A 15,063-nucleotide genomic window follows, 5' to 3' on the forward strand; every position below is an offset into this window, starting at 1 on the left:
ACTGATTGGCCCGAGTGAAATTTACAGTATGTAGGCTAATAAGAATTCCCCCCGCGCCGAGCTTTCGGGGGGAGATTTTGTTTTTTAGAGCACATCAGTCGCTCCGTCGTCTGACAGACGTTTTCTCTCAGGAGCTGCTGTTTAATTTGAATAATCACCAAAAAAAAAAAGGGAAAAGAAGGAAAAGTGTGTGTTCTTTTGGTTTGCTGGGACATCAGTGTCCCAGATGAATAAAGAAGTAAATGAGGGGAAGAAAACAGGTAATTATGCTGAACCAGTAAATGAATGACCCACTGACCCCCAATCCTAATTGATTTTGTAAAGACAAATTGTTTTTTTTTTTTTTTTCCTTTCTCCATATTATCACCCAATTTGATGTGTTTTTGTTAACTGTCTGCTTCCTTTAGATGTAATTAATTGGTTGTGTGGATGTCGACTGGAATGCTGGAAACGGCGAGGAAGAAGCGGCGTCTCTTCCATTTACAGGCAGGGCAATTTACACTTGGCGAGATGAAACTTTGTGGGAGATCCACGATGTCAGGTCGTGGAAGCAGAGCGGAGCCGCTACCTCCCACCGGAGCGCCCGCACAAATGTTTGTTTACTCCTCAGAATCATACGTGCGTCACGTTCACATGCAGAATTTGCTGGAACTCGCATATACACAAATCATGCAAATACATATATTCTAAATAAAAAGGCAGCATCATGTTTGTAGCAGATGTGTGTATTTTAGCTGTTTGTTGTGCCGTGAGCCTGTCGGGCCCCCCGGGTCAGTCCGGCAAGCCCTCGCTACAAAGTCCGCGGCGGCGGTCAGCGAGCGGATGCCGAGTTCCGGCGCGGCGCTACGTGTGCGAGTGTTCTCTCCGGGGTGATGACATGTGCTACTTTGCATGTAAATTCTTGAGCGATTCACCTCCGCGTGAACCCGGCGCAGAGCGATTCCGGTGCCGGCTTAAAGACAGAGGTGTGTTTTTATGACTAGGTGAGGCATGTCCTCTCCAAGGCCCTCCAGCACTGTATCCCTCTACCCTCCCCTTTAATCACTGTATCAACCGCTCTCATAAACTCCATGAGCTGTGTATTAGTGCGTGCGTGTGTGTGTGTGTGTGTGTGTGTGTGTTTGTACGTGCCGGACGGGAGCTTGTGCCCTTCCTTGTTTCCCCCCATTTTTTAAACCTAATCAGCAAAAATAAAGCCATTGTAAGCCCGCTCATATTAAAGAGGTGATTATTGGTAATAAATACTTTTTATACATACTTATTACAGAGGCAGTTTTCTTCTTGCGCTTAATGAGAGTAATTTGATTTGCTTGAGAGATTACAGTTTCCTAGAATTAATGCGGCAGTCCCCATTTCAAGATAGAGTGAGATCTAAGATTCTTCACAGGTCGTGTGCTGCTAGATGCACCCCTCTCACATAGCAGCTAATGGAGTCGAACAGCAGTCTGTCATCCCCCCGCCCGCCGCCCCGCCGCCCCGCCGGCTCTATAGCCCACATGCCCTTGGTTCCTGCAGTGCTTGTTGTTTGGGCCACTTCTGCCTCCTGCGTTTTTTCACTTCCACCTCCTCCCCGTTGCCCGCCGCCGCTAAGTAGCTCCTCTCCGGGAAAAAACAGGAGCGCTGTGATTTATTGCAGGTGTGAAATGTTCAGTCACCAATGAAAATCCAACATCTGGGAAAATTATTCACCCAATTGCACTAATTCAAATGGCGTTGCGGTTGCATCAAACTGTTTTAGTTTTCTCCCCCCCCCCTTTGCCCTCCCATTTTTCGGCCCGCCTCCCCCTCCGGTTTGTCGTTGTTTAATATTTCCATCACATGTTTATGTAAGCCCTTCGAGCTTAGCGCGTAACTTAATTTGAGTTGTGATCATCTTCTCCGGCGACATTTATTGGAGCCTGCAGCCTGCAGGTCTCAGCGCCTAAAGCTGAAGGTGGCTCGGGCAGATTGAGGGCGACCAATTCTGTCACCGCCGTGCACTCTGCATGTTAATTAAGCTGGAGCTGGTTGAGGAAAAAGTGCTTACACCAAAAGCAATGAAATGACCTGTTAGTCCATAAACACTCGAGACGAAGGGGCTCAAAGGAAATGGGATTTGTAAATCAGGATTGTGAACTGTTCTGGACTGATGCTCCCCTCCTGGCCAATACTGGGGGTCTGTCAGATCCTAAAAGGACAGGTTTGATTGCACTTGATGGCGTTTTTGTGGTAGATATATTCCAACAACCTGGGGTCCACTGGTGCCTTTATTCGACAAGAACCTCAGACCATGAATTTGTCAATAAATTGGTTATTAGCCGTGTTGGTGGCCGTGCCAGCACTTCCTTGAAATGGCACCAAATGTTCACCAATTCCCTGCTCCTTCTTAAACTTTATGGCGTTCATTTCCTCGTCCGAACGGCGGGTCCTGAACAGTTGTCGACTGTTCCGTCACAGATGGGGACGGGATACTGCTCTCGGCTGGGCCTCGCCGCTGACGTGCGATTGTCGGGCTCGTTAATCAGCTAGTTTACTTTGGAGAAAAATGACTGGCTGCAGATTTAGTGCAGATCCGGCGCCGGCGTTTTCAGCGTCGTGCAGGCCTTTAACCCGCTGCAGGTTCAGGTTGTCCTTCAGCATCAAACACTTTCCTGGATAAACAGTGCGTCCGTCTACGTCCGTGATTACGCCGGCGCTGCTACACGCTGGCTGTATTCTGATATTTATTGTGGTGTGTGGCATTTTTGGTGCCTGTGATGTAAAGCAGCTGTTTGTCCGGTACGTACATGCAGCAGTCGGCTTAAACTAAACCTCAAATTGCCGATGTGGTCTTTACGTTGAGGACGTTACAGCCTGTATCACGTAACTATACAAGTGCAGGATGTGGAATTCTTCAATTGTCTTCAAACAACTTCGGTGGTTGTGTGACATTGAGAGACCGTTGCGGTCGTGAGGCTCTTGCCCACATCACACACTCCCCAAATGGATGTTAAGCTCAACGGTAACAAGCAGTAACGGATGTACTCCAAGTCGAGACGATGTTTGTTGCTAGCCCGCTAGCATTTTGCATCCCTTCTTACCCGTTTCATGGAAGTCCGCCGCGCTCCTCAACAACAACAACCGTGCAGAACGTAATCCTCTCCTCCAGATGGCCAGATTTACCAGACTACCTTGTTCACAAGGACGTATTGGAGTTATGGATGCCAAATTGTTTTAATTTTGATTCCAAAGTATCATTTCCTTTGTTTGATCTCAACTATGGGTGTCAAATATGAGGCCTGTGGGCAGAAACCAGCACACAAGAGGTTCCAATCCGGCCTGCCAAGCCACCGAGCAAACGATAAAAGTTTCGAAGACTTGTTTTGTTTTTGCAGATCTCTTAATGCACAGCTGAGCTGAGATATCAGGATGAAAGTCAGCTGCATTAAAGCCAGGTTGAGTTTGTGAAAGCATACAGAATGCAGCAGCTGTAGCAGAAGTTTTTTCCTCTTATTTGCACCTGAAGGTTTCATTCAAATTGGCTTCATGTTAAGATTGTATTCATTTTTGTTGGGTTTTTGCAAAATAGATATTTTTGTCATTTGTACTCTGAGGTAAAACAAAGAAAAACTTGAAATTGGTTATTGTGACATTATTATTACATTGATATTATGTAATATTAATCATGAAGCTTGTTTATAAAGGTTATTGTTGCTCTATTTCACTGGTCTGGCACACTTGAGATGAAATTTGGCTGTACATGGCGCCTGAACTGAAATGTGTTTGACACCTCTGAGTTAAACCGATGGACAGGAAGTAAAGACGAAATTGTGATTGTGCAGCGTTGAAGTGGTTTTCATCCTGCTCTATTCACTGTAACCACACTGAAACGGCAGGGAAAGCCGTTTACCACTGTTTACAAGGGATGGAGGTTATCATACAGCTAGCCGATTGTTTCATCTTGGATTGAAGGTAATTTTTCCTAAACAGTCCGTCCATATGCAGGGTCTGAATCTAGCAATCTCTTCTATAAATTAACTCCTTGTAAAAATATAACTTCTTTCTTTCAGATTTTTTTTTTTTTTTTTTTTTTTTTTTTCATTTACTAATAATTGTTCCAGGAAAAAAAAAAAAACACAGTATCACGTAGCTTTTATTTGCATACATTATAAATCATCCTTGTGGCCAGAAAAGCCCCTTCGCGTTAAATATTTGATGTGTTCTGTAACCATACCTGCCTCCCTGAGACGTAAACGTGGTTGTTGCAGTGAAGGAAAAGTCCCTGCACACTGGCTCATGGACCCGCCATCAACCTCCACCAAACACAGGGAGGTGAGGGACTTTGTCTTCACCGGTCACACTCCACATCTTCCCACCAAGTCAGCGAAGGTTAATAATTCCTGGAATAAAAATCTGAGGCCCACCATGTGTCACATCATCTGCCTGTGAGACGGTAATACATTACAGGCCGGTGTGACGGCCGATGTGTCTGGACACTGCAGGAGATTACTCCTCTTTATGGCCGGGGCAATCGGATTTTTTCCCTTCTTTTTTTTTTTTTTTTTTTCAGCCTGCTTCTCTCTTCCCTTTCTTTATTCCTGGCGGCATAGGATCATATTACCCATCTTGGAATGACTTCAACAGAGACACTGCTATTCCCAGGGAGCTGTCTCTCCCCGCTGCAACTCAATCCATAGCCAATTGGGCCGGCGTGTGATTTATAGAAAATCCTCTCCTTCGAAGGGACTCTCGTTCAACAGTCTCACACACACACACACACACACACGCTGGGAATACTCCCCCGGCAGCTCATGATGTGTTAGGTCTCAGGTCAGGACAGTTCAAGGCGGCGAGCATCAGTGGGGAAAGACAGAAATTCTTACTGTAACGGCTGTTTAGGCACCGATACGGTGAGCCTGTTTACCTCGTAAGCACATGTTTTAGCTTCACTCCATTAATGAAATCAACAGGAAGCTCGTCTGCTCTTCGGGCAGATGTCGCTTCCAATCCGTCTTGAAGGGAGCAGTGGAAACCAGCTCCGGGCGGCGTTGCGCCCGTCGTCTGCGTCGCTGATTAGCGGGATTATTCATCAGGATGAGTTTCTTTTGCATCTCCGCCGAGTTAATCAACATGCCCCGTGGTGTGGAGGCCAGCGAGCGGCCCCGTGACGCTCCACGCCGCCGCCGCTGCCGTCTCATCACTCCTCCCCTCCTCCGGCTGCACGAATACGTTCATCTATATTCACCCCAACTAAATTTGAAGATTTAAGGGGTTTTACCGGCCGTATCCCGGAAGTCTCGGGCGTATCAATAATGTTGAGTCCTCCCGTCTATGAGACCGGGGCAGATAGTTCTTCCCATTCTAAACAATATCATTCTGGCATGATAAAACCCGCTCACAGTACTCCAGCTCTCACGCTGGGCTTTTGGAAGCACCCATTTTCCCAAGCACAACACTCCCTGCTACAAAGTGATGCAACACTTCCAACAAAGATGCAATCGGGAGGAGCGCGTGTTTTCTAGCAGTCCGTCTAAGCACCCGGCGCAGTTGGCATGCCGCCGCTCCTCTCCTCCTCACTTTATCAACTTGACGGATATTATCGGCGTATTCAGCGGCGGGCATCCCGAGGCATCATATGCTCAGAACAAAAAGCTAAGGTCAGGGTGAGAGGAGCTGCTGAGATCGGCCCGCCGCATTGTTCCCAGACCAACTGTGCTCCTCTTTCTTTTTTTTTTTCTTTACTCTTTTTAGCTCTCTTTTTTATCGTCTTCGCACTTTTCCCCAGTTTTCTTCCCCCCCCATCTGCCTCCAAACGACACCCTCCTCCGACTGATGCGCCTGTGTGTGACCTCCCTCCCTCCGCGAAGCCATTCACAGTGGATGGCGAGGCAGAATGCCTGGCTCTTGGCGGGCAGACATAAGAGAGACAGTGACACGCGGCTGTGCGCTGATAGACTTTCCACTGGAGTGGATTAAATCAGCATCAGGCTAGTGGAGCTGATTACCTCAATATGAAAATGCAGTATCTTAATGGTACATATTTTCATGAGGCAGCCCAGTTGCCTTTCATTTTGCGGCTAATACGTCTATTCTTATGAGTCATTTACTTCTTTAATTACCTTTAGCAGCAGATGCACAATGGTGTATTAATGTGAATGATTTTTACTGCCACTTTATCACACTGAGCCTGCGAAGTTGAAAGGCGTAATTGAGGTGGAAGAGCGACTGGTGAGAGAAACAATATTTAGTTGACAGTTCCTCTTGTACTCCGGGAGGGTGTTTATGAGTTTACACCACACTAAAGCTGCAATAAAGGCGGTATTCCTTTAATAATGGCGGGGGAAGGAAGAGCGCTTTCGCCGAGACCTGCTCGCGGAGTTGTTTAGCGTAATCGGACAACGCGGCGTGCGAGCGCGCGCGCATATGTGCTCACTTTTTTCGTGCTGCCGCATATGTTTCCTCGTTGTGTCTTTTTGTTTCGTGGGCGACGCAGTAACCGTTTGCTTTTCTCCACCTCTGACAATCCATGTCATTTGCATGCCTGCGTCCACGCCCGCCGTGCGTCTGTGTGTTTTGTCTGCAGCTTGTGTACTTTCCTTGGTGCGATCTTTCTTCTCTCTCTCTCTCTGAATGAAGGCCTTCTTTAGCCATCTGTTGTTAAGCTGCTGGCTAAGCGAAGGCTGGGGAATCCAAACAAACGGCGAGCGCACAGCAAACGGAAGCTGTCAGGCCCGCATAGCTGAGCTGACCTCTCCGGGCTGGGGGTGGAGGGGAGGGGGACAGGGAGGTGGGGGTGACCCCTCAGTACCAGGCTCCGGGTGCCCCGGACCGCCCGGTCGGGGCACTTGTTTACCCTCCCCTCAGCACCTCCCGCAACCTCCGCCTCCTCTTTTTCCTCTCTTACACTCGTATTCCTCCATCTGTCTTCCCCCTCCAACACCCTGCTCCTCTCTCCACTCCACTCCCTCCATCATCAGCCCCGCGCCGCCGACCCCCTCCTTCCATCGTCACTCACACTTAATAACTTTACTTTTCCTCTTTGTTTTCCTTACTTTCTTTTTTTTTTTTTTTCTTTTTTTTGTTCGAGCGCCGCATTACCTGTTATGGGAAGAGAGCGATCGGGAGGAGGTGTGTTGTACAAACAAGCTGGAATTTTTTATTTAATTATTGTTATTAAAGTCAGATTTCTGACTTATGTAAGCGCACGCACCGGCTTATTGTTTAAACGTGGATATCTGAAATGTTTAGTGTTGTCATAAATATTAATAGATTAGCTGAAAAGTGCAGCGCAGGAACGGGGGGGAACGGGTTTGAAGTGGGTATAAAACGTTGATTTATTTATGTATTCTACATGAATTAGTTTGGAAATCTAAACACAGACTGGAGAGTGTTTTGTTGCGAGAGAGCCCCGTAATGCGTCAAGGTTTGAGCATCGGCGGCCTGTTTTCCATGTGGAGTGGCTTTTTTGGAAATGGCATTAATTATATACTTACTGGGAAACCAGACTTTCCCTGCTTTGCATTGCAGATAAACGTCTGTATTACCGAGGAAAAGAGAAAAGAGGAGGGGGAGGGGGGGAAAAAAACGCAATTAATATAAATAGACATGATCCTCGCTGCTTATCCGCTTACATGTTTAAAAATCACCCCCTGCCTAAAAAATAAAAAATTATATGCTTTTCAATTAATTTGACAAGTATTCCAAGTGAATTCCATTACTCTGTGTTTGCATAGTCAATACCCCTCCAGCTCGATAGCTATCAGTTATATATAGTGGATATAGAATCAGTTAAAGCCCTGCTCCGCCGGACTCATTACCACTGGCTACAATAGTCCTTGTAATTCCTGGAATGATTGGATAACTTCTGCTGAAGAAGGTTACTTTAACCCCGACCGCCTGCAGACCAGTCGGTCCCCTCGCCATCCCGCTCGCCGCCGAGGAGCGGGGCGCCGCTCGTCTTTGAAAAGGCAACGGCGAGACGTGATAAATGTCAGGTGGGTTGAGATGCGTGATCGGTCGGAAAGTCGAGCACGTAACCTTGACATTTAGGCCGAAGCCCCCCGCCGCCCACCGCAGAGGCTGCGGAGCGGGACCGCCGGGGCCCGCCGCCCTCTGAACGGGACTACATCAAGAACCAACCTATTAGCGGTGTTGTTGGTCGCAGTCTTCCTGCCACACTCTCCCCTCTCCCGCCTGATGAAGCCGGGCTAAACATGGCCGTTGAGTAAATACAACACACACACGCGCACACACACATCTCGTTCCTCCTCCTCCTCCTCTTCTGAGCTGTGGCCGCAGGGATCCGGTTCCACCTGCTCGCACATCTTCTAGCAATTAAGAACAATCTGCTTGAAACCATCGCACGTTCAAGGTCTTCCCCAGCCATTGCTGGTGGAGCTGTGTGTGTGTGTGAGTGTGTGTGTGTGTTATGTATGAGAGAGATCTTACTCTTGAACAGCCTGAACCCTGATTTTTGCAGCCACCTTCTCTCAGAATGAAGAGATCTTTTTTCTTTTTCTACTTGTGTCGGATAGGACAGTGGTCAGAAACCTGTATTTCCTCCTCAAACAGCCTCTGAGTCAGGATGTTGATGCCATCTCTGATTTCTGATTTGCCAAATTGTCACAGGCAGACCATACCCACTGCCACCAACTTCTCTCTGTATCCAACCCATCCTCAGAGTTAATGTTAACTAAACTTGCTCAGGGATCCACAGTGCTGACCTGTCAGCAGTGGGATTCGCACCTCTGAACACAAGCGTGGTTCACGGACCTCTGTGCCTCCACTGCCCTCAGTCCCAGGCCCCAGGTTCCAGGTCTGCCCTGGGTGACAGAAATCAAGCTTTCTTTGGTAAATCGTCGTGCAGAAGTGATGTGACTTCTATAAATCTGTCACACTTCAAGCAAGCGGAGTGACTGCCGAGACTCCTTTAGATTTAACGCTCCTCTATTTCTCTCTGATTGTTCCGTCGGGTCAGTAAAGTTGTGGAAAACGGGCGCAGAGAGAGAGATCTCAGTGAAATATGTCTGGTTTTACTTGTGCGGGGAGAAGGTGCGGCGAGGGATCCGACGGAGAGCAGACTTGACTGTGTGGCAATGCTCTGAGCTGGGATTTGTAAGACACCCAGAGCTGGCTTTAGCAGCAGGAAACCCCAAAGCCTGTAAATAATCCACATGTGCAGGCTGCACATAAAGACATCCAGTACTTAGCGGTTCCCTTATCGCAGCGTGATAGCCCAGGGACACGAGAGACGCTCCTGCCTCCGTTCACTAATACAGTGTGAAAGTAGACGCAGATAAAAACCGCTTGTTGTTTATTGAGGAAGTTGTGTTAACACGGGGGAAAGAGGATGTGAACTTTGAACGTCTGAAATATGAAAAATAAAAGAGGATTGCAAATGACAAGGATACCAAATTGCGACGTCTTTTGTTGCTGATAAAGCCTTGTCATGTGCTGGAGGGTGTTTTATAATCAAAAGCACCTGGAGGGTTCGCTTCCTTTGTGCTGTGTGCATGCCTGCGTGCGTGTGTGCGTGTGTGTGTGTGTGTGTGTGTGTGTGTGTGCGTGCTCCTGTTAACTCACAAACAGCCGATGCGTGTACGGCGTGTTAATGTGGGCGTCTGACTCTGCCGTTGTGTTCTTATTCCAGTAACAAGCGCGCCTCCCAAACAGCCACGGCTTGAGATGATAATAGGGCGACTGTATTTGTGTGCTTAAGCAAAGAATGATGTAACATACACAAATCCTGCTTGTTTGGTTTCTTTTTTATTTTAAAGTAAACCAAAAAGTAAGCACGTTTTACTTTTTGTACAATCAAAAAGAAAGCGCAGTAAACAATGCAGCGCTCGGCATAAAAGTGTGACTCTGTCAGAGAGAATTCTGATGGCAGAATTTAATCTGCCTGTTTACTGCAGCTCACGTTGGGATAAATATTTGGGTATACAATAGGGAGGCATATTGGAAAAGTGGTTTGCACTGTTGCCTCACTTAAAGAGACCTGGGTTCACTTCTGGGCCCGGGTGAGGATATTTTAGCAAGTTTTTCCACATGCAAGAGACTTCATGTTCGACTCGCTGGTGACTTTAAATTGCCCGACGTGTGTGTGTGTGAAGTGCGTGTCTCGATTGACAGACAGACATTGTTTTCAAAAGGCCGACGTAAACGTGAAACTTTTCTGAAACAGGAATGCTTTTTCACTTGAAGCTCTGAATGTAAAAGCTCTTCAGGATATTTTTCAGCGTGAGATACCTGAGGAAACCAGAGGTGTGTATCAGCTGAGGTGAAAGAACGAGTCACGTCTCTGAAAAATTTTAAAAGTGTGACCCTCCAGCGACCACAGTAGAAGGCAGTTCAATCGAGAAGAGAAGTCCTATTATCCAGGCACTAAAGCAGGGATGCATGAAAAGTGCTGAGCCCAATGGACTGCATGCAATACAAAAATATACTTAACATTTACAATGGAGGTCAAAACTGATCAACACACACTTTTGTCTCCTTTTCAGCTCCTCGGAGTGTGTTTGGTGTAGTTCAAACTTGTCAAGTGATCACATCAGGCTTTCTAAAAGTGTCACTCTTTTTTCTTTTTCTTAAAAAAAAAAATACCTGCCTACGACTTAAAGCGTGTTGTTTCCCTTCACTCCCTTGTCGTTGGGCAACTGTTTATGCTTTCCCGTGCGGGGCGGCTCGACCATCAGCCGTCCAGCGCCGAGGTGTAGGAGATCAAACGGAGGTGGATTCCTCCGGAGGAGGAAGAGAGGAGTGGGAGCTGTGTCAACATGGCCGTGACAGTTCACAGAGGGTTATTTTAGCCCGGCGTTCGGCCTCTCAGAGGCATGACAAACTTCAACTCTGCAGCATTCCTCACCTCCAGTTTTCGCACCATAACCAAACTTAGGACGACCGAAGCTTCCACTGATATTAAGCTGTTGTTTTCTGACTCTTCATGTCATTTCACAAAAGCATTGACTGAAAACAGATGAGCGTCGATTGATGCTTTCATCTGCATGATCGTTGCAGCCTGATCACTGCAATTGGTCTAAATGTCATGTGACTCCAGTACCTGACCTTTTGACTTGTATGATGCTCTTTAAAAAGAAAAAAAAAAAAGTGTGACACTTACGCGTGCACTGGAATTTCTGTTTTGTCTTATGGAGGCCGTTTGCTGACTCACATCCATTTCCTGTAACCTTACTCCGCCTCAGCTATAGCTGCGATTTACCAGCTGCAGCCAGACCCTACAGCATGCCGTAAACTTGAAATGAAAATCTAAATTCCCCAATGGTTCTGTGTACAACCGGCTTTACGTCCCCATTTTAATGAAAGAACAAGAGCACTTCCGAACGCACGCACAAGCGATCCCACAAAATAACAAACGTTCCCCAATATGCGTCTCATGTAAATATGTGGCAGTTTTAATGCTCTGATTGAAACAATGAGCTTCTATTTTGGCGTCTGATGTTCCTCCTACGTGTCTTCATCACGATTCGCTGTACGAAGCGTTTAAAATGCAGAGATAGAAGACAGTGAGGGGAAGGTCTTCCCAGAAATGTCTTTTCATCCCTTACTGTCTGAACTTCCTATCATATCCTGTTGACTCAACTCTCTTTGTTCCAACACCCTGGGTTGTAAACCAGACACACACACACACACACACACACACACACACACACACACACACACACACACTTCACTGCATGTGTCACTGGTTACAAGGAAGAAGAAAACAGCAACAGTGTGTTTACTCTCCGCTGTGCCTGTAACACCACGCCTCTTATGTAGTGAATGATTTAGTGAACATTTTCCTCCCCCTCCTTTGAATTTTCATCATGAGTACACACAGACAACAGCCTCGGTGTGTTTTAGCTTAAAAAACACTGGGCAAACTGTTGAATCTTCTTAACTTTCAGACATTTGAACTCTGTTCTTCACTTTCATGTGTTTGCTCTTTAATGTAATCTTCATTGTCATATAGGGATGCCTGCCTGCCATTTCAAACTTTGCACTCTGGTCATTAAATTATAGTAGAGTCGTTTCTCTAGTTAATATTAATCTACAAGAGACACAGAGAGAATTTTGAACCATAAGAAAACAAACTTCACCCAGAAATGCTGAACCGTGCAGTTAGCCAGATGTTAATACATAAAGATTCATTTTGAGAAAGAACTTCTTTTATTGTAATTGTCAGTTTGTCTCGTACACAGAGATAAGATATCAATAACTGCTGACTTTAAACTTGCACACTTGATATTTTTCCAGGTTTTTTATTTGTTTGAAGTGGAACTACAGCCTTTTTATAGCTTTTAAGACCCCATAATTTGAAATAATTATTCATTATGATCCTGTCTGTGTCTCTGATCTGTTCTGGTGTCTTGTGATGTGTGTGAAAAATTGACAGAAATGTGTCACTGCATTTTGACATGTCTATAGCACAGAAAATATCTAGAACAGATGTGTGTTTTCGTACAGTGTCCACAAACAGCCCAATTCCATCTTGACTGGGCCGGACTGATGAAACAATCGTAATACCCATTGAATTTAAATTTTAAAATGTCTTTGCTTCTACGAGTCCAAATTGTGACAGAAAATTACCACATTCTCAACATGAGGCTAATTTTAATGAAGCCGTTTGTTGTGATTTACGTTAGATTCATGGATTCGGCTCCGCAGCTGCAGCGCCGGATTCTCACCGCGCCTTGAAAAGCAAAAGCGATATTGTCGATAACTTCTGTAACGCGCCTCCTCCACTTTGTTTTCCTTTCCTTTACCAGAAATGCGGAAATCAAATGTCACTCAGTCTTCCGAAAGATTAACCTTTAACCCGTAAATGCAAAGTAGTTTTTTTAATTTTTTTTTTTTTTTTTTAACGTTTTGTTGATCCTCGTGTTTTGTAACAGTCCCGCAGTGGTTTCATTTTTTGTTGTATCTCAGTGTCACTTCACCTGCTTCGTAGTTTTCAAAAAGAAGCTCAAAAGAGCACAATGTCAGAAATCTGAAATGTAAATATCTGTGTGGAGTGGCAGGGTTCTCGGTTTGAGTCCGGCCGCTCTCCGTCTGAGTGTTCCGGCTCGGCGGGGCTTCCCCTCCAAATCTCTGAGCAAGAAATAATTAGGCATGCAGGAGGAGACGTGTTGCTCTGCCGTCATTTATTTATCTGCGTGTGAGAGCTGAAGGAGGGACGGAGACAGACAGATGCAGAGACGCACACACACACACACACACACGCACTCACATACACACACACACACACACACACACACACACACACACACACACACACACACACACACACACACACACACACACACACACACAGCGTCTTGGCGGCTTAAATGTGGTGAAATGCCAGGAATGGCCTTTTTGTGGCCTGCAGTCATATTTATGCTTCATGATGTCATCCGACAGCCGTGGGCTTGGGAGGGTCAGCGCACACACACACACACACATGCACACGCACACACACACACACACACGCAGGCCTTCATACAGCTGTTCGCCTGAACTGTCTCTCTTGAGCAATTGTCTTATTTTACCAGGCGTCTCCATCCTTTTTTTTTTTCAGTTTGGGGGGGTCGGGGGGTCTTTCCCTCGTGATATCAGACTTTCACACAGTCTCTGAAGCTTCTCACTCACTCTCTTACTCATGCTTGTGTCTGCTCGCTGCCTCTCTGTCTGAAGCATGCCTCCACTCTTATCCTGGCCTTCTTAAATAATTGCCTCATAGTGTGTGTGTGTGTCTGCGTGTGTGTGTGTCTGCGCGTGTGTGTGTGTGTGTGTGTGAGAGATGCGTTTGGATGCTGTCGGTGTGACTGGTGTGATCATCTGAGGGACTCGGAAAGAATGAGCGCCGTTTATTTACCCAGATGGTTTACTGGTGGAGGTGTGAGGCTGGCCAGCTCACTGTGGGAACACAACGCTTGCTTTTCTTGGTATCGCTGACCGTTTTCAGGACCACTGTGTTTTTTCTCTGCCCCCCCCCCCCCCCCCCCCCCCCCCCCCCCCCTCCCCTTACACCTCCCCGCTCTCTCCAGCTTTGTTTGCTCTGGATGGCATGTTTGATTATTTATCGTAAGGGAAAAGGGAGTAGCTAGAGCAATAAACATGTGACTGCACTGTATTTTGTTTTCCACTGAGAAGGCCGTGTCCTTTCACAGATACTCCGAGTCGGCTGTAAAGTCTTTTATTTGCTTTCTAGAAGGGGGAGTTTGACTGAGCTAAAGGAGGATCAAAAGCGCTGATTAGTGTCTTTAGCGGTTTGTGTTTGCTGGAAGTGCAACTTATCAACAGATAAATATTTCTTCTGGATGCCGGCGGATGATTTTTTTTTTTTTTTTCCCTTTTCCCCCTCGTCTTCCCTCTGTCTGTGAATTTGTTTTGACATCTGATCGCTGTTTATACCAGCTGTAGCTTTATGACTCTGAATGGGAGAGTATGAGAAGATGGTCTCTGATGTTTGTTATCTATCATAAGGCGAGGGGAATATTGTTCTAAGGAGATACATCTGCTCTGATAATAGGCATCAAAGTGCTCTCCAGGGACTTGTAGCCTTTCTGTTGAGTGTTTGTAACACTTTCTTTTTCTTTTTCTTTTTTTTTTTTGTTTCTCTCTCTCTCTGTTAGGCTCTTCAAGTGGCTCGACAAATACTCCTCCAGCAGCAGCAACAGTCACAGCAACTGCAATCGCAACAACAAAACTCGGGCCGCAAATCCCCCAAAGCCAACGAGAAGCAGCAGAACCTGCAGGTAACGGTAGCCCCAGATTATCAGGCGCTTCGGCTGCTTTGCTTTGTGGTTGCCTGCTGAAAAAAAAAAAAAAAAAAAGGCAAGAAAAATGGAGCGGACTCGTGCAACTGTTGTGAGAACACAATGTGCGAGAGAAAGCAGAGAGCTAGGCTAAGTTCACAAACAGGAAATTAAAATTGGCAGTGCAACATTTGCACTTATGTGTGCTGGCGTGTCGTGTGCGATGTAGCGGCGCCGACACATGCACACAATCAGCCGTGTGTCGGCTGAAATCTCAGCCGATCATTGCTCAAAACTGAGCTGAGAAGCTCCTTCGTGGCAGGTTTCAGATCCTGGATCAGAGAGGGAGGAGGCAGGATCCCACCAC

At 46.4% G+C, this 15,063-nt stretch overlaps 1 protein-coding gene across 6 annotated transcripts in view; it reads left to right on the plus strand.

Moving 5' to 3' along the window:
* Positions 1-15,063, plus strand: part of foxp1b (forkhead box P1b) — a 187,518-nt gene that overhangs the window by 113,897 nt on the left and 58,558 nt on the right. For all 6 annotated transcript variants that reach the window (XM_030092283.1, XM_030092278.1, XM_030092279.1 and 3 more), the window contains one exon: positions 14,574-14,696. In XM_030092283.1, coding sequence (XP_029948143.1) covers positions 14,574-14,696 — 123 coding nt within the window. The remainder of the gene's footprint in view (positions 1-14,573; positions 14,697-15,063) is intronic.

The sequence above is a fragment of the Salarias fasciatus genome, chromosome 5 (genome assembly GCF_902148845.1).
Source record: "Salarias fasciatus chromosome 5, fSalaFa1.1, whole genome shotgun sequence".
NCBI lineage: Eukaryota > Metazoa > Chordata > Actinopteri > Blenniiformes > Blenniidae > Salarias > Salarias fasciatus.